A 22,952-nucleotide genomic window follows, 5' to 3' on the forward strand; every position below is an offset into this window, starting at 1 on the left:
ATAAAAATTTGATGTTAGAAATACATTAATGTATAAAAAGTAAGTTTTAATATGTATTACTTTATTTTCTACTGATTTCACCCATTTATAAAGGATTGAAAATTTCATACTCTTTTAATTATATGAGGGCAAATGTATCAATTTTGTGGTTTAAGATATTCTGGTTCTATCATGCTGTGTTTCCTCTGTTGTCAGGAAATTAGATAAAAATTCTAAATTTTACATTTCAGTGTCATCCATGCTCCATTACCAAGTCCTGTTGACAAAGTAAGTTGCTAATGATTATTTTTTCCTAAACTGTGCTTTTAAAATGTTTGTTTTTAATATGCTCTACCTAGAATTTATTTTACAACAAAACATGTGAAGTGCATATGACTATACAGTTAATTTGATCTTCTAATCTTTAGTATCTGGAGAATTTAGAATGAATGTTTTTTTGGAAAAAAAGTCTTATAATTTTGAGTAAACTATTGACTGTGTAGACTAGGAATACCTGTGTTGCTCTTAGCCAAAGGTAAGAAATGTTAGCTTTTACTTTTTATCCTGAATCAGTTCTTTCTAGAAATTTGTTGAAGCATCAACCCAGTTTAGTTTACTCAAAATATTACCCCTACAGGAAAGTAGCACAGAAATATGAATTTACAGAAATTATTCCTTTATTATCTTTGAAGGTCAGTTTTAACACAGTTTGATTAGAAACTGTAGTAATTGCTTGCTACAAAAACATTCTTTTTTCTGTCAAGAGATAGTCCTGTCATTGGTAAAGAGCATAAAAACCAACAAACAAAACCCCAAACAAAACATCTTTTTCATCATTTAACATTAATGTGGATGTTATTTTCTTAGTGCAATAATTAAACTATTTGGGGAAATATTTTGCATCTTTTCTTCCATTTGAGTGAAGAGCAAATGCCTACCTCAGACTGAAGTGGTTTCTTAGATTCCTTTATTAGAATTAAAAAGAGGTTAATCAACTTCTGCAATGCCAAAAATTATTCCAGAAGTAAATAATGGTCTTACTGATCTAGGACTAACTTTAAAAAAATAATGCCAACTCTTTTAGTATCATATTAATAAAAATATACTTTCTGTGCTTAATGAGGAATAATATGGTAATCAAATAACACAGTGCTTATTAGTGTTGAAGATGTGGGTAGATATTATAGCAACCAATTAAGTGCTCTTCTTTTTTTTTTAATGCCATGATTCTATTTCCACAGCCTTGCTGGGCCGTGCAGTAGTGCTCGCCTATAATCCCAGCAATTTAGGAGGCTGAGGTAGAAAAATCACAAGTTTGAGGCCAGGCTTAGTAACTTAGTGAGGAAGGGCTAAAGATGTAGCTCAGTGGAAAGTCACCTCTGGGTTCAATCCCCAGTACCACCACCATCAAAAAAAAAAAAAAAAAAGAAAAAAGTATATATATTTCACAGCCTTGAAAAACTCTTCTAGAAAGTGCCTCTTCTAATAGTCTTGGATTCTAAACAATTTGACTGATTTGTAGTGTTTAAGCACCATTATTAGGGCTGGGGATGTAGCTCAGTGGTAGAGTGCTTGCCTGGCATACAAGAGGCTCTGGGTTCAATCCCAGTACTGCAAAAACAAAAAACAAGACTAAACACCATTATTTTCCATCTTTTCCAGAAAGTGTATTTATAGTTGAAAGGAGAAAAAAAAAAAAAAAAAGAAAAGAAAGACAGGTCTGGCTGGGATTGTGGCTCAGTGGCAGAGCACTTGTCTCACACACACATATGAGGCACTGGGTTCAATCCTCAGCACCACATAAAAATAAATGAATAAGATAAAGATATTGTATCTATCTTCAACGAAAAAAAAAAAAATATATATATATATATATATTTAAAGATAGAGTGAGAGAGGGAGGGAGGGAGAGAGAGAGAGAGAGAGAATTTTTAATATTTATTTTTTAGTTTTCGGCGGACACAACATCTTTGTTTGTATGTGATGCTGAGGATTGAACCCGGGCCGCACGCATGCCAGGCAAGCGCGCTACCGCTTGAGCCACATCCCCAGCCCACGAAAAAATATTTTTAAAAAACTATTTTTATTACCCCTGACCATTGAACATTGATAGATTTTATGTTGCCCTCCCTACTTCAAATAACATCTTGAAGATGGTTACTTCTAAATGAATTGTGAGTTGACATATTGAAGAACTATTTAATGATGAATCTTAAAGGGAAAATATGTGGATCTCTGGATTTAGGAGGTTTATCTGGATTAAGAAAATACTGGATGGCCTTTATACTATAAATTTGTGATTCAGCTTATCAAGGAGTGTTTTCATGAGTAGCACTTGTTGTACCACTAAGGAAATCAGTTAATTTGAAAAATAAATTTATGTGCATATTTAAATAGACATTTCAAGAAATTGGTCTTAATTTTGTTTTGTTTTTCTTTTTCTTTTTTCTTCTGTCTTTAATTTCTTTTATGAAGTTTTTTTTGTGACTGTTGACACTTTGACTTCTTTTTCTAGGTTGCTGCTAACACTCCAAGTATGTATTCTCAGGAATTATTCCAGCTTTCTCAGTATCTACAGGTAAAAGTAAACTTTGAAAATTCTTAGTCTTTAGAAGTACCATTAAACAACTTAGATTTTATTTTGCCGGTATGCAGATAGAGGATAAAAAGTGTTGGCTAGATACAAGTACAAAAGAAATATCTTTTCAAAGAAGAACAAAGGATTAAAAATAGTCTTATGAAGAAAAAAGAAGTCAATTGTTAAATACAGAGAACATAAGCTTCTGTATAAGATTTTTTTCTTCAATATGAGGAAGTTCCAAAACAATTTTTTTAATCTATAGATGGCTTTTAAATAAAATTAGACCTGCTAAATAATAATATCATTATATTTTGGGATGCTTAATAATGTTAATATCGCATAATTATATAACACTATTGTACCCTAAGTTCCATTCTAGCACTTTACCTATAGTAAGTCATTTAATCTTTACAGCAGTCCTATGATGCACATATTTTATTCCCACTTTTACAGATGGAGTAACTGAGAGACAGGAAGATTTAATAACTTACATAGTATCAAACATCTAGTAATGGATACATCTAGGATTTGAACCTAGTCTGTGTTTATAGTGATTGGATAGTCAGACCTCTGAATCTTCTATACTGTGCTACTGGATACATAGAAAGATTTATTGATAAAGCAGATACTTGGAATGGTCTCCTGAAGCAGTTAATGTCATATTTAAAGAGTAATTCAAATCTTTAAAAAGCCAACAAGTGTTTTTTTTTTTTTCCTGGTTTATGTAGATTTTGGCTGGATTGTGGTGAGAGAATAGTTAAGGAAAACCCTTGATTAGGAGTTTAGAGATTGAAGTCTTTTTCTTGGTTCTGCTACTCAGTTAATTCTGTATCTTTGGGTGAGTTATTTTACATGTGTAGGCTTTCAGTTGTCTTTTGTTTAAAATTATAGAATTATTCAAGTGATCTTGGATTCCTACATTTATTTACAGGACTCAATGACTGAGAGCAGTTCCATCTCAGTTAAGAACGTACACATCTGTAAAAATGATCAGAAAATAATGAATGAATTAGTTAGATCTTATCTTACATCAGGGATAACGTACTGGTGCATAGAAAATATTTTTGCACATTGTACTCTAATCAGATTCTCTAGATTCCATCCCTGACTTTAATTTCTGATTTGATCAAGAAAGTTGTTTAAAACCTTTGGGCCTCATTTTCTGCAGCTCGGAAAAGGGTAGAACAATACTACCTCACCAAATTGTGAAAAATATGTAATTAATACACATAAAGCACTTAGAACAGTGCCTGGCACATAGAATGTATGCCATAAATGTCAGTAGTCATTTACCATTCAATAGGAAGGCACCTTAATTGATTTAGGTGTCCTTATTAGAGGTAGAAGAAAACTGAGATTAATTTGGTGTACACTTATTTTTTATGAGAAATATATTAATATATTTATATTTTCTGAAACTATCTTGTGTTGTTAATAGCCACCATAGACTGGGACTTTAATGCCCTGACTCAGAGTCTTTTCGACTTTTTGTCTGTTCTTTGAACATCCACTTTGAATTTGTTTAAATCACACCCCACAGTCTTTTCTGTATACATTCTTATTGAACTGCTGAAGTTCTAATGTAAATTGTGAACCTTTTGAATAAAAGCTGGAATAGATGCATTTTATGCCATAGAACTAAAAAGACCATTCCTGGAAATACTATATTTCTGTTAATGTGGTTCAGAATTAAGAAACTAATGGAATTGAAGGATAAGTGGTGAAATTACACCATCTAGTGGAGGTAGATTTTGTTTTTTAGTAAAACATTTTATGTCTCTTTAATTTCCTGGGTATTATGAATGTTTTAGGAGCTTAAACATGGCAAATAATCTCTTTTAAATGTGTACAGTTTTGGGGCTGGGGATGCAGCTCAAGCGGTAACACACTCGCCTGGCATGCATGCGGCGCTGGGTTTGATCCTCAGCACCACATAAAAATAAAATAAAGATGTTGTGTCCACCGAAAACTGAAAAATAAATATTAAGAAATTCATTCTCTGCCCCTCTCTCTCTCTCTCTCTCTCTCAAAAAAAAAATGTATGCAGTTTTAGTATGGATTCTGAGGTGGTATGATTTTTAAAACAGAGTACTTATATTCTGATTAGGCAAGATTTCTCATAATCATTATTTATCAAAGATATAAAGAGCAATATATTGCTTTAAACGTCAAATACTATGTTTAAAGTATACATTTTTCTATTGAGGTGACTCAAAGCCAGTAGGATAGTACATGTTCTTTGTATAATGACAGTAATAGAAGGTCTAAACGTGCCAAAATCAAAACAATCCTGTGAGCATTTCACCTTGACTTCTAGTGAAGGAGACTGACCTTATTAACAGCTATCAAATGTTACAAGTCACCTAGAGATCAGACTTTGCTCACCAATATCTTTCTTTGTAAAATATTTCTTGGAGCTGCCAAATATAACTCCTTGGCCTCTTGATTTCATGGAACCAATATTTGGTGGATGCAGTTTATTTGGGGTATTAATTCCTGCTCAGTGACATGTAGTTAGGGAAAAGACCAGAACACCTGAAAATGCAGTAGATTATGTTTGTAAATACTCTCTTTAAATACACATATATTTATATTTAATAACATGGTTAAACGGGAAAATGTGAAGCTATTATTTAGATATATTGTGCAGTTAAGCCATTGTAAAGTAATCTTTGTTGGTCAGATTATTTTTTCTTAGTTTGTGACAAATTTGTTCTGAAGTATATGCACATTTGTGGGTGTGTATGTGTGTGTAATGCAAACCTACAAGATTTGTTAGCTTTTTAGAGTCTACGTTTTTTACAACTCATTTTCCAAATTAGGAAAAACAAAACAAAAATAAGTAAGTGACGTGTTCTGTTGTGGGGGGAAGTTGGAACAAGAGTACTTCTAACTTAGAGCCTAACAGATAAAGCTAAAACAATGTGGTACATATATATTTAAAAGGGTTATTAAATTTTAAATACTTTGAAATATGTCAAGGGGTTATAAGACTATATTCAGAAGGGTACAGAAAATTGATTATTCTTCAAAGGAATCATGATGAGTTTATTAGAATCTCTTTTGTGATTTTTATAATATTAGGAGGCCTTACATCGGGAACAGATGTTGGAACAGAAGTTAGCCACACTTCAGCGGCTACTGGCCATCACCCAAGAGGCTTCAGATACCAGTTGGCAGGTATTCCAGTAGCCTTTATGTTCAAGAAGCATTTAAACAACTTAATATTTCATAGGTGTTGGATGAATCAAAATTAAAATTTTGTAATAAACAAAGGAAAGGGAGCACTGAGGTGTAGCTTAGTGGTAAAGTGCTTGCCCAGCACATGTGAGGCCCTGAGTTTGATCCTCAGCACCATGTAAAAATAAATAAAACATAGATATTGTGACATTCTACAACTAAAAAGATATTTTTTTAAAAAATAAAGAGGGCTGCCCATGTAGCTTAATAATAGAGCGCTTGCCTATTATGTGCATGACCCTGGGTTCAATCCCCAGTACCACCAAAAAAAAGAGGGGAGAGTTATTTCCTAACTAAAGAATAGGTATTATGCCAGGTGCATGGAATACATACTTGGAATACAAGTGATTTCGGAGCCTGAGGTAGAAGGATCAAAAATTCACTATTAACTTAGTAAGACTGTCTCAAAATAAAAAGTTCTGGCCAAGTGTGGTGGTGCCAGCCTTTAAACCCAGTGACTTTGGAGGCTGAGGCAAGAAGATTTGCAAATTCGAGGCTAGCCTCAGCAATTTAGGCCCTAAACAATTTAGCGAGACCCTGCCTCAAAATAAAATATTAAAAAGGGCTGGGGATATAACTCAGTTGGTAGAGTACTTGCCTTACACGCACAAGGCTCTGGGTTCAAGCACCACACACACACACACAAAAGTGCTGGGGGCCAGGAGCAATGGCATACATCTGTAATCCCAGCAGCTCAGGAGGCTGAGGCAAGAGGATTGAATGTTCAAAACCAGCCTCAGCAACTTAGTGAGTCTCTAAGCAACTTAGCAAGATCCTGTCTCAAAATAAAATATAAAGATGTGGCTCAGTAGTTAAGCACCCTAGATTCAGTTCCTGATACCAGTACCAAAAATACATAAATTAAAAAAATAAAATAAAAAGGCTGGGGATGTAGCTCAGTGGTAGAGAACACACCTGAGTTTAGTCCCTCGGACAGTGCAGGGGCACTGGGGGGGTAGCAAATCAAAGTGTTAAAAAGTTAGCATTTACAGTGGTTGTTGATCAGTTTTATAATTTTATTTATTTTGATGGCTGTCGACCTTTTTGATATATAGGTTGTTTTTTTGTTACTCTGGAATTTTATTTATATTTAATTTTTCTTCAACAGGCTTTAATAGATGAAGATAGACTCTTATCACGGTTAGAAGTTATGGGAAACCAATTACAGGCATGCTCCAAAGTAGGTATTTAATCTGTTACATAAAGAAGAATACATGGGTTTTTTATTTTTTTTTTTATTTATTTTTTGTTATTTTGACTATATGCTAAAACTTTTGTACATTTTCAACATTCTTTTGTCATGAGAAATATCAAACATACATGTAAGTAGAAGGAATTGTGTGATGAATGTCAACAACTGTCTTTTCTATTGCAGTTGATGTTTGTTGCAAAAACTGGGTCATTTGCCCTCTCGAATTTGTCTCAATTTATGTTGTTATTTAAATATTTTTCTAGCTCCTGTACACTCCATAAATTAGTATTTTGATCTAGATATTTGGTTTAATTTAGGGTGTGTGTGTGTGTGTGTGTGTTGGTTGTTTTTTTTTTTTTTTTGCCAAAACTTCATGGATAATAATGTGTTTTTTTTATCAGAAGATAATACATTTGCCTCAAAATACTTGGTGCTTTTGAAGGTAATTATTTTTTCCTACAATGTCAATATGGTGACTTGCAGAGAATATCACAAATGTAAGAATAATTAATTTTACATATTTAAGAAAAATTCTCAATTGCCTTTTTTTTCCTATTGGAAGCAGGAATTAACATATTTGTCAACGCATAATTTACTGATATGACTTTTAAATATACTTCATTTAATACAGGGCCAGCATTGTTTCTGTTTGGCGGTATAACACAAAATTTAAAGAGCATCATAATGTGTACAGCTTTTTCAAATAGTAGAAGCTTTTAAAAAAATAATTTTGCTATAATTGTAAATTTTTTTTTATTCTAGAATCAGACAGAAGATAGTTTACGGAAGGAACTTATAGCATTACAGGAGGATAAACACAATTATGAGACAACAGCCAAAGAGTCCCTGAGGCGGGTTCTTCAGGAGAAAATTGAAGTGGTTAGAAAACTTTCAGAAGTTGAGGTATTTCAATTTTAAAAATACCACGTGGTAACTTTAGATAGGGCAAAGGGGAGGAAGGGGAAGGGAGGGAGCATAGGGATAGGAAAGATGGTGGAATGAGATGAATATTATTACTCTAGGTACGTATATGTGTATGATGGCACTAATGGGTGACTCTACTTCATGTATAACCGGAAAAATGAAAAATTGTGCTCCATTTGTGTACTGTGAATCAAAATGCATTCTGCTGTCATGTGTATCTAGTTAGAACAAATTAATTAACTAATTTTTTTAAATGCCAAGTAGTAGTATTATTTTTGTGTTTGTTTGTTTGTTTGTTTTTACTTTAAAAATTCCAGGGCCCTTTAAACATAGGTATTATTATGCAGCTAGGAAATATTTTCAGTCTCTCAAATGGGAAAGAACATGTATGCTGCTTACATTGATAGGAATTCTCAATATAATCATGTGAGTTCTGGTGCTTATGGTCCCTAGCTAAGGAAATAAAGCCTAACCAGCTGGGTGCAGTCGTACACACCTATAATCCCAGCAGTTTGGGAGATTGAGAAAGGATGATCGCAAGCTCAAAGCCAGCCTCAGCAATTTATTAAGGAAAATCCTGTCTCTAAGTAAAAAATATTTTAAAAGGTTGGGAATGTGGCTTAGTGGTTCAATCCTTGATACAAACAAACAAAAAAGCCTAACCAGGGAATCTTACTGTTTGCACTCTGATGAGGATTCAGCCTCTCTATAATGGACCTTGATGTTTTAGGGAATTGATTTCTTGGCATAGATTTTGCTTTTTTTTCTTGGTCACTGTAAGACCAAGAACATACATGTTCTTACTTTACCTGTCCTTTAGAGAGGAAAATTGTCTTATACTTTAGAAGCTCAAAGGGAAACTCTCCAAGGCCCTTTCTGGGTCTTTTAGGAGTGATCAAAATGTGATTCTCAGGGCTGGGAGTGCAGATCACTGGTAGAACCATGGGTTTAAAAAAAACCCAAAACAGTGTGTATGTCTATACATATGTATATATATGTGTGTGTGTGTGTATACATATATGCATATATAAAGTATATATACTTTTTTATCACTGCATTAGGGGGAAAACCCTAATTTGTAATATGGGTCTTATTATTGTGTGTTATAATTAACACAGAAATTATCTGTCCCTCATATTGGTTAAAATGTCCATCTTAAACTAAATAGTAACATATCCTTAGAAAGCGATAATTTCTATAGTGACCTTATCCCAGAGCGCCTAATTCATTTTTATTTAATTTATTTACAGTTGCTAGCTGTCTTCTCTTTTTGGTGTTAATTGCTGCATATTACTAAACATACTTTAAGAATCAACAGACTTAGCCAGGCACAGTGTACACACCCCTGTAATCCTGGTGGCTTAGGAGACCAAGGCAAGAGGATCTGTAATCCTGGTGGCTTAGGAGACCGAGGCAGGAGTTCAAGTCCAGCCTCAGCAACTTAGTGAGATCCTAAGAAACTCAGTGAGACCCTGTCTCTAAATAAAATACAAAAAAGGTGGGGGGTGCTGGAAATGTGCCTCAGTGGCTGAGTTCAATCCTTGAGTTCCCCTGAGTTCAATCCTTGGTACCAAAATAAAAAAGAATCAACAGGCTTAAAGTATTTTCAAGTCTAAAAGTCACAGCTGTTGACCTTTTAAAAGTGTGATTAGCTGAGTACAGTAACACATGCCTATAACTCCAGTAGTTCAGGAGGTTGAGGCAGGAGGACTGTGGGTTTGAAGCCAGCCTCAGCAGTTTAGTGAGGCTGTAAGCAAACTAGTGAGACCCTGCCTCAAAATAATAAATAAAAAGGGCTGGGGATGTAGCTCAGTGGTTTAGCACCTCTGGGTTAAATCCCCAGTACAAAAAAAGGTGTAATTACAGTGTCCCCTATACCCCCAACATTTTTTTTAAATCTTATTATTGTTTTAGTATATAAATTTAAATCCTTATGTTATTTAAGTCAGCTTTATATAAAGTTCAGGAAATGTGTTGATTTAGAATAGCCCATGGAGTTATACTTTTTATAAATTGAATTTAGAAGGAATACTAAATAATAAATGAACATTTAGTCAAAATAAATTGTGAATTTGAATTTCAGCGAAGTCTGAGTAATACTGAAGATGAATGTACCCACCTGAAAGAAATGAATGAGCGGACTCAGGAAGAATTAAGAGAATTAGCCAATAAATATAATGGAGCAGTTAATGAGATTAAAGATTTATCTGATAAATTAAAGGTATGTATTTATTCAATCTAAAAGCATGTTAAGCTAATAATCTCTACCATACTGGGTAGCTTTAGATATTGTTTAGATATTGATGAATAGTTGTTGTAAAATAAGGTACTTCTATTCTATTTAGTTCAATCTCAATGACCAGAGATAATTAAAAGCCTGTAAAAGCTAATATATTTCCTCTGGAGGAATTTGAGTCACTGCCTCACAATTGGCATCTTTTGATATAGAAGAGGAAGTAAATGAGAATCAACAAAACCTAAGATATTCAGGGTTTTGTTTTGTTCACCCTGAAACTGTTTATTTTTATCCCATTCCAAAGATAAAGCCCAACTATTTAGTACTGGAATAAGCCCAGATGAATCTTAGAATAATCTGCTTGATTGCTGTTAGCCTTTAGGGATGGAGTTGATTCTGCTTCCACTGCCATTCCTTATAGCTGTGGCACATTTAGGATAAGGAGAGATCACATCATAGAGTAATGTCTAGTTGGTCCTTTGAAATCTTATATCTGAACCAGGCTCTTGGGAGTCTGAGGCAAGAGGATCTCAAGTTCAAGGCCAGTCTGGGCAACTTAACAAAACATTGTCTCAAATATAAAAAATAAAAAGGACTGGAGATGTAACTCAGTGGTAAAGTGTACTGGGTTCAGTCCCCAGTACTGTAAATGAATAAATAAATTCTTATAACCGAGTTAGTGAAGACCCATATTATTATAATTCAAACCATGAATTGAATGCCTGGAAGATATGAATTTATTAGAGAAGACCAATGCATATGTCTTCTGTGTGGTTGGTTTACCCATGGTAGTTCTATTTTTATTCCATTCTTCTTTCTGTGGATTGAACCCACGGCCTTGTGTGTGTATGCTATGCAAACACTATTACTACTGAGCTACATTCTCAGCCTTTTTCATTTTGAGATGAGGTCTTGCTAGGTTACCCAGGCTGACCTCAAACTTGTGGTCCTCCTGTCTCAGTGTTCCAGGTAGCTAGGATTACATGTGTGTATCACTGTGCCTAAATAGGCTGTGATGGTTATAAAGATTGGTCTTGTTAAAAGGAAATCTTTTTAAAAAAGACTTATACCATCATCCCTTTATCAAAGTATGATTTTGTTTAAAATTTCAGAATAAATTGTATTTTAGAACTTAAAAATTAAAACAATAATAATTTTAGGGGAACATATTACTTCCCACATTAAAATTGTGGTGTTTTGGGGTTAAGGATGTAGCTCAGTGGTAGATTACCTGCCTAGCATGTGTGAGCCCCATGGGTCTAATCCCTAGCACTATCAAAAACATTTTAAAATAGAGTTTCATTTTGACCCTTTATCTCTAGATGTAATAAAACTGCTTGCTTGCTACAAGGTTTTCTTTTAGGTGCTATTATGGAGGAGTGAACCCAATGCAGATCACTTTTGACATTAGGTCTTTGTCTTTATTTTCTTTGCTGGTTTAGAAAAAATGGCTACATGTGATGCACTGGGTTTGATTCTCAGCACCACATAAAAATAAATAAACAAAATAAAAATATTTTTTAAAAAAAGAAAAATTGGCATTATAAATACAATCTGAAATTTTGTATACATTCCTTAGAAGTTGAATAAAGGCAGTGCTGGCTTAGGCCTCTTAAAACAGCATCAGATTTAAATCTTCTTCTTCCTTAACAGGTAGCAGAAGGAAGACAAGAAGAGATCCAACAGAAGGGACAAGCTGAGAAGAAAGAATTACAACATAAAATAGATGAAATGGAAGAAAAAGAACAGGAGCTCCAGGCAAAAATAGAAGCTTTGCAAGCTGATAATGATTTCACCAATGAAAGGCTAACAGCTTTACAAGGTAAGTTAGCTAATATAAAAATTCTTTTGATTTGATTTTTTTTTTCTTTTTGTCTGTGAAATATCTTTTTCTTGGACTTTTATTTACAGTACGGTTAGAACATCTTCAGGAGAAAACTCTTAAAGAATGCAGCAGCTTAGGTAGGTATCATCCAAATTTCCTGTTTCAAGCTAAATTTTGTCATTATTAAACTTTTGACTTTGTTTATTATTTCATATTAGGTTCTTATTTTCTGTAAGTGGTGTTTTACATATTAGGTATAAAATAGCTACACTCTTAGAAAATTTCTTTTTAAGGGGCCTGGGTGGTGGCTCAGTGGTAGAGCGCTTGCCTAGCATGCGTGAGGCACTGGGTTCAATCCTCGGCGCCACATAAAAGTAAAAACAAATAAAGTAAAGGTATTGTGTCCATCTACAACTTAAAAAATATATATATTTTAAAAAAAAAGAAAAAAATTTTTTTAAATATGCTGGATTGCCACCAGTGGGCACCATTGTTTAGTCCTTGAGATAAATGAAATTTCTGCATCTGAGATGTTCTACTTAAATCCATGAACAGTAGAATCCTTTTTCTTTTGAGGTTCATTGGAAGGCCACTAAGCCTGAATTAATGGAAAAAATAGCATGTTGAACCCTTCTTGTAAAAATAAATATAAAGTCTTTTATATAGTCTTAATGTGAATAGGAATACAAAATGCCATGGTTACACTTCAGACCAAGGGTAATACTTAAAACATTACTTTCTCTGATCAGGCAATGATATACTGTCTTAATCCTAGGGATACAAGTTGATGACTTCTTACCTAAAATAAATGGGAGCACAGAAAAAGGTAGTGTAAAAAACTTAAATATTTTTCTTTCATGATAACCTTTTACTGTTTAAGCAGAATAGGAAATTCAGGGTTTTAAAGTTTTAACTGTTTGGAATGCAAAACATACTGCTCACACATTATTGAATTCTATCATTTAAAATCAGTGTTCCCTTTATTTTCTAAGACTTGTGCCATGATCTATTATTAGATATCCTTTGTTATATGGAAATTTCCATTAAATGATAAAAATTATAAAGTTCAACATTAGCAATGACTTGACTTAGTATAACTGTTTTTCTCCCAATGTAATTTTTAGAGAGCTAGACTATCATTTTGTTTCATCAAGCTTTGTTTTTGGCCCCCCATCTTTTGGGGAGAGTACCGGGGATTGAACTCAGGGACACTTGAGCACTGAGCCACTCTCCAACCCTATTTGTATTTTATTTACAGACAGAGTCTCACTGAGTTGCTTAGCACCTTGCTTTTTGCTGAGGCTGGCTTTGAACTCACAATTATCCTGTCTCAGCCTCCCTAGCTGCTAGGATTACAGGCATGTGCCATTATACCCAGCTGGTCCCCTGTTTTTAATGTGTGAGTTTATTTAAAAGCCCATTGTGCCTTGGACATGTAGAAACTGCTTTCTTTTTTCCATCTTTTATTGGATAGAGGAAATGAGGTCAGTTATTCTGCCATCAGAAAAAAATTATTTTACTAGTTTTTGGGTTGTGACCCTTTCTTCTAGACAGCATAGATGTTCTCTTGCCCATAACTTAAAGCCACTAGATATTGATTTTACTGTTACTACATGGACTACTTTTTGCTCAATGGCTTCTATAATCTTTTAGTCTTGAAGATAACTTTTCACCTTTTACACTTCCCCTTTCATCCAACGTTGATTGAGTGTCAGCTATGCCAAATTCTGCACTAGATACTTAGAGTACCAAAGAAATAAAACTATTTTCTTTTTTTTTTTTTAAAAACTATTTTCTTGTGTATACTGATATCACTATGTGCCTCTCATCTCAATTTTTATATAAAAATTAGTGGAAGATATCAAGGTTCATACCAAAACTTCTATAAAATATTTAAACTCCATTAAATAGTTTTTCCATATATCAGGGGATATCTTTATACTTCTTGAGCAACAATCAAATTCTGGTAAAGCTGGGAAGTGGTTTATTTTTGTTTTGTTTGTTTGGCTTGTTTTTAATCAAGAACTAGCAAAATAGGCTCAGGTGATCATGTATATGTGAGCTGCAAGGTCAAGACCTAATAATATTGTGTTTATAATGGATTTTGGAACTCTCAATTAAGAAAAAGTTTCTTTAACAATTGCTATTTGACTATTCTCTTTATTTTTGTAAAATGCATCAATTTTAAAAATTCCAATTTGAATGAGTTTCAATTTGAGAATTTTTAAAGGTGTAGTTTATATTCATTGCACAAAAACTACTTGTTACTTTTCATTTAATAAACTTAGCAAACTGATGTAAAATGAATTAATCCTTTTCTTCTAAAACTTTGTCTTCCTTAAATGATTTTGTATTTTCTGTTATTATTTTGTTTATTTTTCTTTCTGGTATGTACACTTTTAAATCAGTCCCTCACTCTTTTGACTTGAATGTGTATTTGTTCATAGGATTAGTATTAACCTAAACTGAAAACCTCCTCTTTCTTCAATTGAGAGAATTCTTTTATATACACAGAACCATCTTTTTACTATTTATATTTGTCAAATTACTGCATGAAGTTTTTGCCAGTTCCAACTGATTTGGGAATAGTAGAATGTTTTTATATTATAGAATATTGTGGATCCCTTTATTCAAGATTAAATAAGATATTTTAGATATTTAAAGGTAACTTTGTGCTATAAGTATTTTTTCCTTATTGGTATATTTGGTTTTTGGCGATAATAAATTGAGTAATGTGGAGAGAGACTAATAGGATATTTTAAAAGATGCTAAGTAGGGCTGGGGTTGTGGCTCAGCGATAGAGTGCTCACCTAGCACGTGTGAGGTGCTGGGTTCGATCCTCAGCTCCACATAAAAATAGATATTGTGTCTAACTACAACTAAGAAAAATATAAGTGAATAAATAAATAAAGGTATTGTGTTCAACTACAACTAAAAAAATTTTTTTTTTAAAAAAAAGCTAAGTAGTAAATTTCTGAATAAACACAAAACCTTCATCACACCAGATTTACATAGTGAACTTTTGAGATGGGTTACCAGTAACATTCTGAATCACTTGTCATTTAATACAAACCAATTACCAAGCGCTCCAATATTACAAAAATCTAGAACCATAATATTACGAGTTTTTAACTAAAATTATTCTATAAGCAGTAGAACACCAAGAAGGGTTATAAAAAAATATTTCAAAAATGTCTGAATATGTTAAAATTAATATTTCTTCTAGAAAACTGCAATTTTTGAAATTAAATATAATGGAGCTGTTAAAAGCACAGGTTTTGTGCTATTTTTTGTATTTTATTTAATAATTATAATTTGAACATCTCTTAAAGAGTATTAAATAATGCAATCTAAAAGAAATATAATTAGAGCCACATATATGATTTAAATTTTTCTGGTTGCCACATTAAAAATATAAAAAGAAGCAGGTAAACAAATTTTAATAATATATTTTATTTAACCCACAATATCCAAAATGTTATTTTAACATGTAACCAGTTTTCAAAGATTATTATTGAAACCTTGCACATTACTTTTTTCTTACTAGTTGAATTCATCATCTCTTTGTTGTATACATACAAGCACATCTCAATTCTAACTAGCCACATTTGAAAGGCTCAATAGCATGTCTGGCTAGTGACTGTAGTATTGGAAAACATAGGCATAAAACATTAAAATCCATAGGAAACTCACATGTATAAATAAAACTCATTTTAAGTAGAGTGGTTTTCTACTTTACATTTCCATATTTGTCTTGTTTACATTCCTACAACACTGTTTAATATCATAAAGACCCCTTTTCTCACCAATAAATATCTACTTCCTTTTGGATTATCAGTGGCAAACATTTTTGTAGCTTTGGCAGAGTGATTTCCAAAAGGCCTGAATTTAAGTAATAGAATATTAAAAGTGTCATAATATAAAAGCTTTATGTATACTATCTGTAAGACACTTTTCTTAAATGTTTAAGAGATGCCTTTGTAGAAGGGATATGTATGTATCTATATTAATTCTAGAATTTATCTAAACAAGTGTATGATAAACATTTTAGTATCATGTTCAGATGTTAAAATCAGAGTGGATAAAAGGTTGATGTTTATCTGGTCAGATATGGCTGGGATATCCTACTTCAGTAATTTGAGTCTTTTGATATTGTTCTGAATTTTGGCTTCAGATAAGTTTCATAGAATCCTTTAGTTAGGTTAAAATTTGGTTCCAGGTGAGTTTTGATGTTTAACATGATGTAATGTAGTTTGAGTTTTGAAAGTATCATAGCTTAGAAAGAATTTATGTAAAACAGTTTTTTATCTTTGTAGTTGCTGTTTTACTAAGGGCTTCTTTTTTTGCTTTAGTTGGCTCTGATTGATAAATTGTTTAAATTTTTAAAATTTTAAATTTCTGTAGCAGTTAGCATGTTTATGATGTGTATCTCAGTATTATGTTGTAACCAAGTCATGTGTTGATCTTTCTAAAACGTGAGGTTATATCAGACTTTTTTTCTTCATGTTTTTCATGGTTACTGTAAAGTGGAGTGCTCTGTAACTAGATAAAGAATAATAAATTTGAGAATAGAGGTAATGAAGGCAACTAACAGGAAGGATGTTGAGAGAGTGAGGCACCATCGTGCAGAGTTGAGATAATTAAAGAGGTAAAGTAGGCTGAGATAGAGAAGAGAAAGGAGGGTTTTATAGTGAGAGTGGTGCTGACTTATGCGTCCTTTTTTGAAGATTTTAATGCTTTCACACATTTCACACCATGTTGAAATATAATTTTAATACTGAAGTTTTCATAGAGAAAGGGTTATTTTATTTATCTGTGTGTGTGTGTGTATATACACGTATGTGTGGTGCTGGGGATTGCAAGTGCTCTAACACTGTGCTATATCCCTAGCCCTTTTTAAATTTGAGGCAACATCTCTAAGTTATCCAGGCTAGCCTTGCACTCTTTTGATCCTCCTGTCTCAGCCTCCTGAGTAGCTGGGGTTACAGGAGAAAGGTATATTTCAAAGTGGGAGAAGCTGTTTAAGGCAGTATGTTTGGATATTTTTTTGTTGTTTTGGTTTGGAGGTTTTGTTTTAGTCTGGTGTTTTGTTTTGGGGTTTTTGTTTGTTTGTTTGTTTTTTGAGCTCTTTGGATAAAAACTGCACCTTTAAAAGCTCACTATTCAGGGGATAAATTAATAGTTATAAAATCACTATTTTCAGTCATTTAATTCCAAAATATGTTTGCTTGTAATATTAAAATGTGTATTCAACTTTTAGTAATCCTACTCAGAGTTACCCATGTTGATACATTTTTGTTTTCCTGTCTTTGCTGTTAAGTTTTCAAAGACAGCAGCAAACTATATCCTTAAAGGTGTTTCTTTCTTCATTAGAGCACTTGCTTTCAAAGAGTGGCGGGGACTGCACTTTTATTCATCAATTCATAGAATGCCAGAGTGAGTACAGAGTATTTTTCACATTGATTTTAATAAAGTCAGGGACTGAAGTTGAAAAGTGAGAGTAATAATGAGGATCTTGATATGTTTATTATAGCAGAAGTACACAAAGCCAACTTTAGACAGCAGTGAACCTTTTCAGACTGTTTCTGTTTTTGTTTTTTTGAGAAACATATTCCTATTGTATCAGCCTTCACAGAGCATTTTACATTAGTCACATACAAAAAAAAAGACGAAATTTAAAACTTGTTAATGTGCCATCATTACTGTACAGAAATAAAAGGACTTTCAAACACCTCAGCCTTTTATGTGAATACTTAATAAAGAGATGGTAACCATAATCTATTTTAAGTTGTAGTTCAATCACGATTTGAATTTTGAGGTTCTTAAATGAAGCCTTAAAAAGTTATTCAGTTTGGGCTGGGCACAGTGGCGTGCGCCTATAATCCCACGCAGCTCAGGAGGCTGAGGCAGGAGAATCACAAATTCGAGGCCAGCCTCAGCATCTGAGCAAGCCCCTGTCTCAAATAAAAACTTGTAGAAAGAGCTCAGGGGAGTGGTATTCTTTTATTAGTGACAAGCAGATAGCCACATATATAGTGAAAAATTGCTGATAATGTATATGCTTTTTCCTCTTGTGCAAACACTCTCAAGCACTTTTCTCTTCCTGTTCTCTTTGAAATGAATGGTTTTCCAAATTTTTATGCACATCCATCTACGATTTTAGGAGGATTTGAGAATTATAAAGGTCACAACTGATATAAACAGCAGACATGAGTTCAGTAGATCAAGAATTATACTCCTTAGAGTATTTAAGGAAGTGAGAAATTTCATTAAATGTTTTTAGAAGAGCTCTGATTTTGTCAGTCTTAAATATTATAGTATTAAATGTAAGTTTAATATTATTTTGAGGCAATTTATTTAGTCAATGTGGCATTTCTTTTGTTCTTTCAAACAGTATTCATAAAGCAAAGATTGGTGCATCTTTTTATTATCTTCTAATTACAAAAATCTCACTTTATTCAAAAACAGTACATTGATTTGGGGCAAAATAATTGGTATCCTTTGAAACCAGGAAAAAAGTATATAATCTAAAATATAAACTTTTTTAGAAGAAAAACTTTATACTTTTATTACATGTGATGATTCTTGGATAAGTTATTTTTATTTTGAACTTTTAAAATTTATATTTTGAGCCCCCCAAAATAAGAGAATTGTCACAAGAATGTTTTACTGAGTTGCAATTTGCAGAAATCCTTCTTTCACTTTAGTGACAAGAAAAGGTCACTAGCCTTTATTTTTATCACTTGATTATTTAAGAAAAAAAATTTAATCTATAATTTGTCAAACATTTCATTCAAAGTAATATTACAAAAATATCTGTTGTTTTAATACAGAACAATGTTTATTTTAAATAAAGCAAAAGATGTTTCAGATTTTTATTGAATCATAGTTATGGGGGGAAATGGGCTAAATAAACATAAGTGAGAGCACAAAAGTTAGGTAAATTATAATAAATCCTCTCAATTAGAGTATTTGACCAGCTTATAAAATTATGTTTATAAGAACTATGTAATTGCATGGGAAAATATTAAACGTGGTACATAGAAAAAAAAATCCATATAAAATCCCATTCCTGTTTACAAAGTATGGACCAAAGATGAGAAAAAATGAAATATAGGCATTCCTAGGTATCTGAATCCATTGGATTTCTGAGTACCAACAATAAAAATTTAAGCCAGAGCGGTGGCACACACCTGTAATCCCAGTGGCTGGGGAGGCTAAAGCAGAAGGATCATAAGTTCAAAGCCAGCCTCAGCAAAAGTGAGGTGCTAAGCAATTCAGTGAGACCTTGTCTTTAAATAAAATATAAAATAGGGCTGCAGATGTGGCTCAGTGTTTGAGTGCTTCTGAGTTCAATCCCTGGTACTTTCCCCCGAAAAAAAACAGTGAAAGTTTAGACCATAAGCTAATATAACTAGGGTAAAGCCTAGTTATGAAATGTTTGGTTTGAATTTCAAGTAGCAAGTAGCAATCATTTGGTTAATGATGATTCTACTTGTATCTCAAAATTTTCTAAATTTGTTCAGTTCCTTAAATCTGTTTAGCCAGAGTTAAAATAGTATAGGTTAGTTCTTGCTCAGTTTATTATCAGAAGGAACATTTCATTATTTTATGACAAGCTGCCATTGTAGAAATTGTTGACTTTAATGAGTATTATCACAAACAAGGCAAATTCAGCAAACATCATACTCAGGTGAACTTACCCTCAGCACTTTTAAAACAATTTTGGAGTATTTATTGACAAGCCTACCCAGACTTTTGGGGGGGTTTTTTGCTGTTACTTTCATTGATAAGCATCATAAACTGTTTTATGATCTTGATCATAAAGTATAAATTCATTATACTGTAGTACTTAAGATTCTCAGTTCCTTTCAGTCTTGAAAAAAGCAAAGTTAAATACTTTGCCTTCATTATTTACTAGTGCTTATATAGAATAAATTCACCTTGTGCTTTAAAAATTAGAAAGCAGATAAGTCACTTCCTTTTTTGGGGGGGAGGGTGGGTTTTGGGTTTGTTGTTGTTGTTGTTGTTTTTTGTCTTGTTTTGTACCAGAGATTGAACCCAAGGGCACTTAACCACTGAGCCACATCCCAGCTCTTTTTATTTTTTATTTTGAGACAGGGCCTCCCTAGGTTGCTAATAGCCTCACTAAGTTGCTGAGTCTGGCTTTGAACCTGAGATCCTCCAGTCTCAGCCTCCCCAGCTGCTGGGATTACAGGCATGTGCCACCACACCTGGCTTCCTTTGGATCCTTTATGTTTATCTTTATTGTATTGATACATTTTTTTAATTTATGTGTGTAAGAGAACATAATTGTTCTCCATAAAAGGACAACTTGATTTTGTGGAAAATAAATGAATTGGGACACATTTCAGACTTGTTTTCCTTTAATGGTAAAACAGATGATTTTTAAAAAAAATGCTTCTTTTGACCTAAAGTTCTTAATCAAAGAGAAGGAGTTTGGAATTTAAATGTTTTGGGCTGGGGATGTGGCTCAAGCGGTAGCGCGCTCGCCTGGCATGCGTGCGGTCCGGGTTCGATCCTCAGCACCACATACAAACAAAGATGTTGTGTCCACCTAAAAAATATATATATATAAAAAATTCTCTCTCTCTCTCTCTCTAAAAAAAAAAAAAAAAAAAAAAAAGTTTTGCACAATTCCCTAACTATAAAGTAGTATTCTGTATAAAAAGAGATTCATAGCATAAAATCTAGAATTAAAAAGTAACTTAAGTAAAACTTGCTCAAATTTTTTAACAATATTTTTTTCTAGGATTCAGAACATGAGTTTGGTTTAGTCAGAACTCCACACTCAACGTTCCCTGCACATTTTAATTATTTCAGGTTTACTGTATTAACTTAATGGATACATTGAGACTTTTGTATTCTGTTAACAATGATTTCTGAGCCAACAAATTGTGCGCTTCTCAGTCTGCTTCTACATGTCCATGAACTCTTGCGCTTGATTGACTTACATACTGAGCAAAAAATTGACAGGTGAAAGGTAGAAAATACAAGGCCATGGAGATCTTCCATCTCTTTTCGGCATGGTAAAAGTCATCTTTCTCTGAACTGTTGCCTGACACTTTGATTTCTCTTGCTGTTGTCTGTCCTGATGAAGGGAGAGGCATTTCTGCTGGGCACCAGAGAAACTTTCCTCTGAAGTCTATCTTTTAGAGACAAACTTTCCCCTTCCCCCAAAGTATCTTCCTCTTGATAGTGGATTTAGCAATTCTCCTGAAGTGAACCTCACGCCTTTGTATTTTTTTTTTTAAAGAGAGAGTGAGAGAGAGAGAGAATATTTTTTTTAATATTTATTTGTTTTTAGTTTTTGGCAGACACAACATCTTTGTTTGTATGTGGTGCTGAGGATCGAACTCTGGCCGCACACATGCCAGGCGAGAGCGCTAACGCTTGAGCCACACCCTCAGCCCCACGCCTTTGTATTCTTAATCCATGTTTACTGTTTTTGTTATTATTAGTTAAAAATTGAATTATCTTAACGTTTCGTGTCTTACTGGGCTGTCCCCTAATTTTCAAAAAATTCTCTCCTTGCTCCCCACCTCATTTTGAAATTATAGGCACTATCTCTGTATACTTCTTTTCTTCCCTCCTTCCTGCTAGGGCTTTGCTCTCACACTGAAATTGCCTTCTTTGGAGGAATGTATTGAATCAGTGTTGCTGTGTAACTGAATGTTTACTTTTCTTCCCTCTATGAGGTCAGCCTCTCTAAATAATCTCAGGATTATTCTGATTACATAGTCTCCTTGAAACAGATTATTAAACTTTTTTTAAAAAAATGTATTTCTCTAAGCCAAAACAGTTAATTTATGGCAAAGAATGGAAGGCACTTGATGTATGTTAGGTTATGTCCCTGGTATAGGAAACAGAGTGTAAACTAGATGGTGCTAATTTATTATTTCTTTGTCCTTAGTTTGTCTAGTCTAGGATACATTAGAGAATTATATTAACTAATTTTATTCTGCAGAATTGTATAAACTCGTGAGGGTCTGCATTATTGTAATTGTAACACAGAACCTTTCCTTTGCAATCCTAAAGCTGTATTTCTACTTGTGAATTGCTACTTTCTGAAGGTAGAGAAGTTGCTGGCTTGCTGTTGAACATTAATTGTAATTTTCTACTTTTGTTGTATCATGATGTTCGTTCTAGTATCAGTTTCTTTAACATATTTGTCTTTTTTTAAGGAATTTTTTTTTGGTAGTTGTGGATGAACAGAATGTCTTTATTTTTATTTGTTTATTTTTATGTGGTGCTAAGGATAGAACCAGTGCCTCACACATGCTAGGCAAGCACTCTGCCACTGAGCTATAGCCCCAGCCCCCATATTTGTCTTGTAATAATCTTTTTGGTAACTTTTGCTCATTTCTATTTATGATGATTAGAATTGGATTTTCATGTGAATCCTGATTTGGCCTCTCCCTGGCAGTGATTCTGGGCAAATTAACCTCCATTTTCTCATTTACAAAATGGGGTGGTAATACCTACCTCAGAGGATTATTTTAAAAATTAACTGAGATTGTATTTACTAAGTGCTCTATAATGCCTGGCACACAGAAACACTTGTTAGGTAGTAGGTAGAAAATATGTGGGTAGGTGGGATCATGGAGAGGTGTTAGTAGCTTTTTTGTCAAAATAACCTGTTTTCCTTTTTTTTTTTTTTTTAACTCCCCATCGTCTGACAGTAAAGACGGTTGATCTGTCTTCCCTATCACTCTCACCCTTGCCAGTACCAGGGTACTTAACCAGTGAACTATATCCCCAGCCCTTTCTTTAATTTTTTTTTTTTTTAATTTTTGAGACAGCGCCTGACTAAGTTGCTTAGGCTTGCCTCAAATTTGCAGTCCTCCTACGTCAGCCTCCCAAGTCACTGGGATTACAGGCATACGTGACTATAGGCATGTGCCTGGCTAGCTAACTTTTTATTGTTCATGTTAAAACAACATTTTCTCATAAT

The 22,952-nt window shown here is 33.4% G+C and overlaps 1 protein-coding gene across 31 annotated transcripts in view; it reads left to right on the forward strand.

Moving 5' to 3' along the window:
• Slmap (sarcolemma associated protein) overlaps positions 1–22,952 on the forward strand; it is a 155,559-nt gene that overhangs the window by 82,270 nt on the left and 50,337 nt on the right. For 6 of the 31 annotated variants that reach the window (XM_046452768.2, XM_046452763.2, XM_046452784.2 and 3 more), the window contains exons 4-13: positions 231–267; positions 2,495–2,557; positions 5,645–5,740; positions 6,909–6,980; positions 7,755–7,895; positions 10,000–10,137; positions 11,806–11,974; positions 12,064–12,114; positions 12,753–12,803; positions 17,351–17,413. In XM_046452768.2, coding sequence (XP_046308724.1) covers positions 231–267; positions 2,495–2,557; positions 5,645–5,740; positions 6,909–6,980; positions 7,755–7,895; positions 10,000–10,137; positions 11,806–11,974; positions 12,064–12,114; positions 12,753–12,803; positions 17,351–17,413 — 881 coding nt within the window. The remainder of the gene's footprint in view (positions 1–230; positions 268–2,494; positions 2,558–5,644; positions 5,741–6,908; positions 6,981–7,754; positions 7,896–9,999; positions 10,138–11,805; positions 11,975–12,063; positions 12,115–12,752; positions 12,804–17,350; positions 17,414–22,952) is intronic. The other 25 variants (XM_046452777.2, XM_046452781.2, XM_046452778.2 and 22 more) reach the window with 7 other exon arrangements.

This window comes from Marmota monax, unplaced genomic scaffold (assembly GCF_021218885.2).
Source record: "Marmota monax isolate L192 unplaced genomic scaffold, Marmota_monax_Labrador192_F-V1.1 WCK01_AAM20220418_F8-fsc00042, whole genome shotgun sequence".
Lineage (NCBI taxonomy): Eukaryota > Metazoa > Chordata > Mammalia > Rodentia > Sciuridae > Marmota > Marmota monax.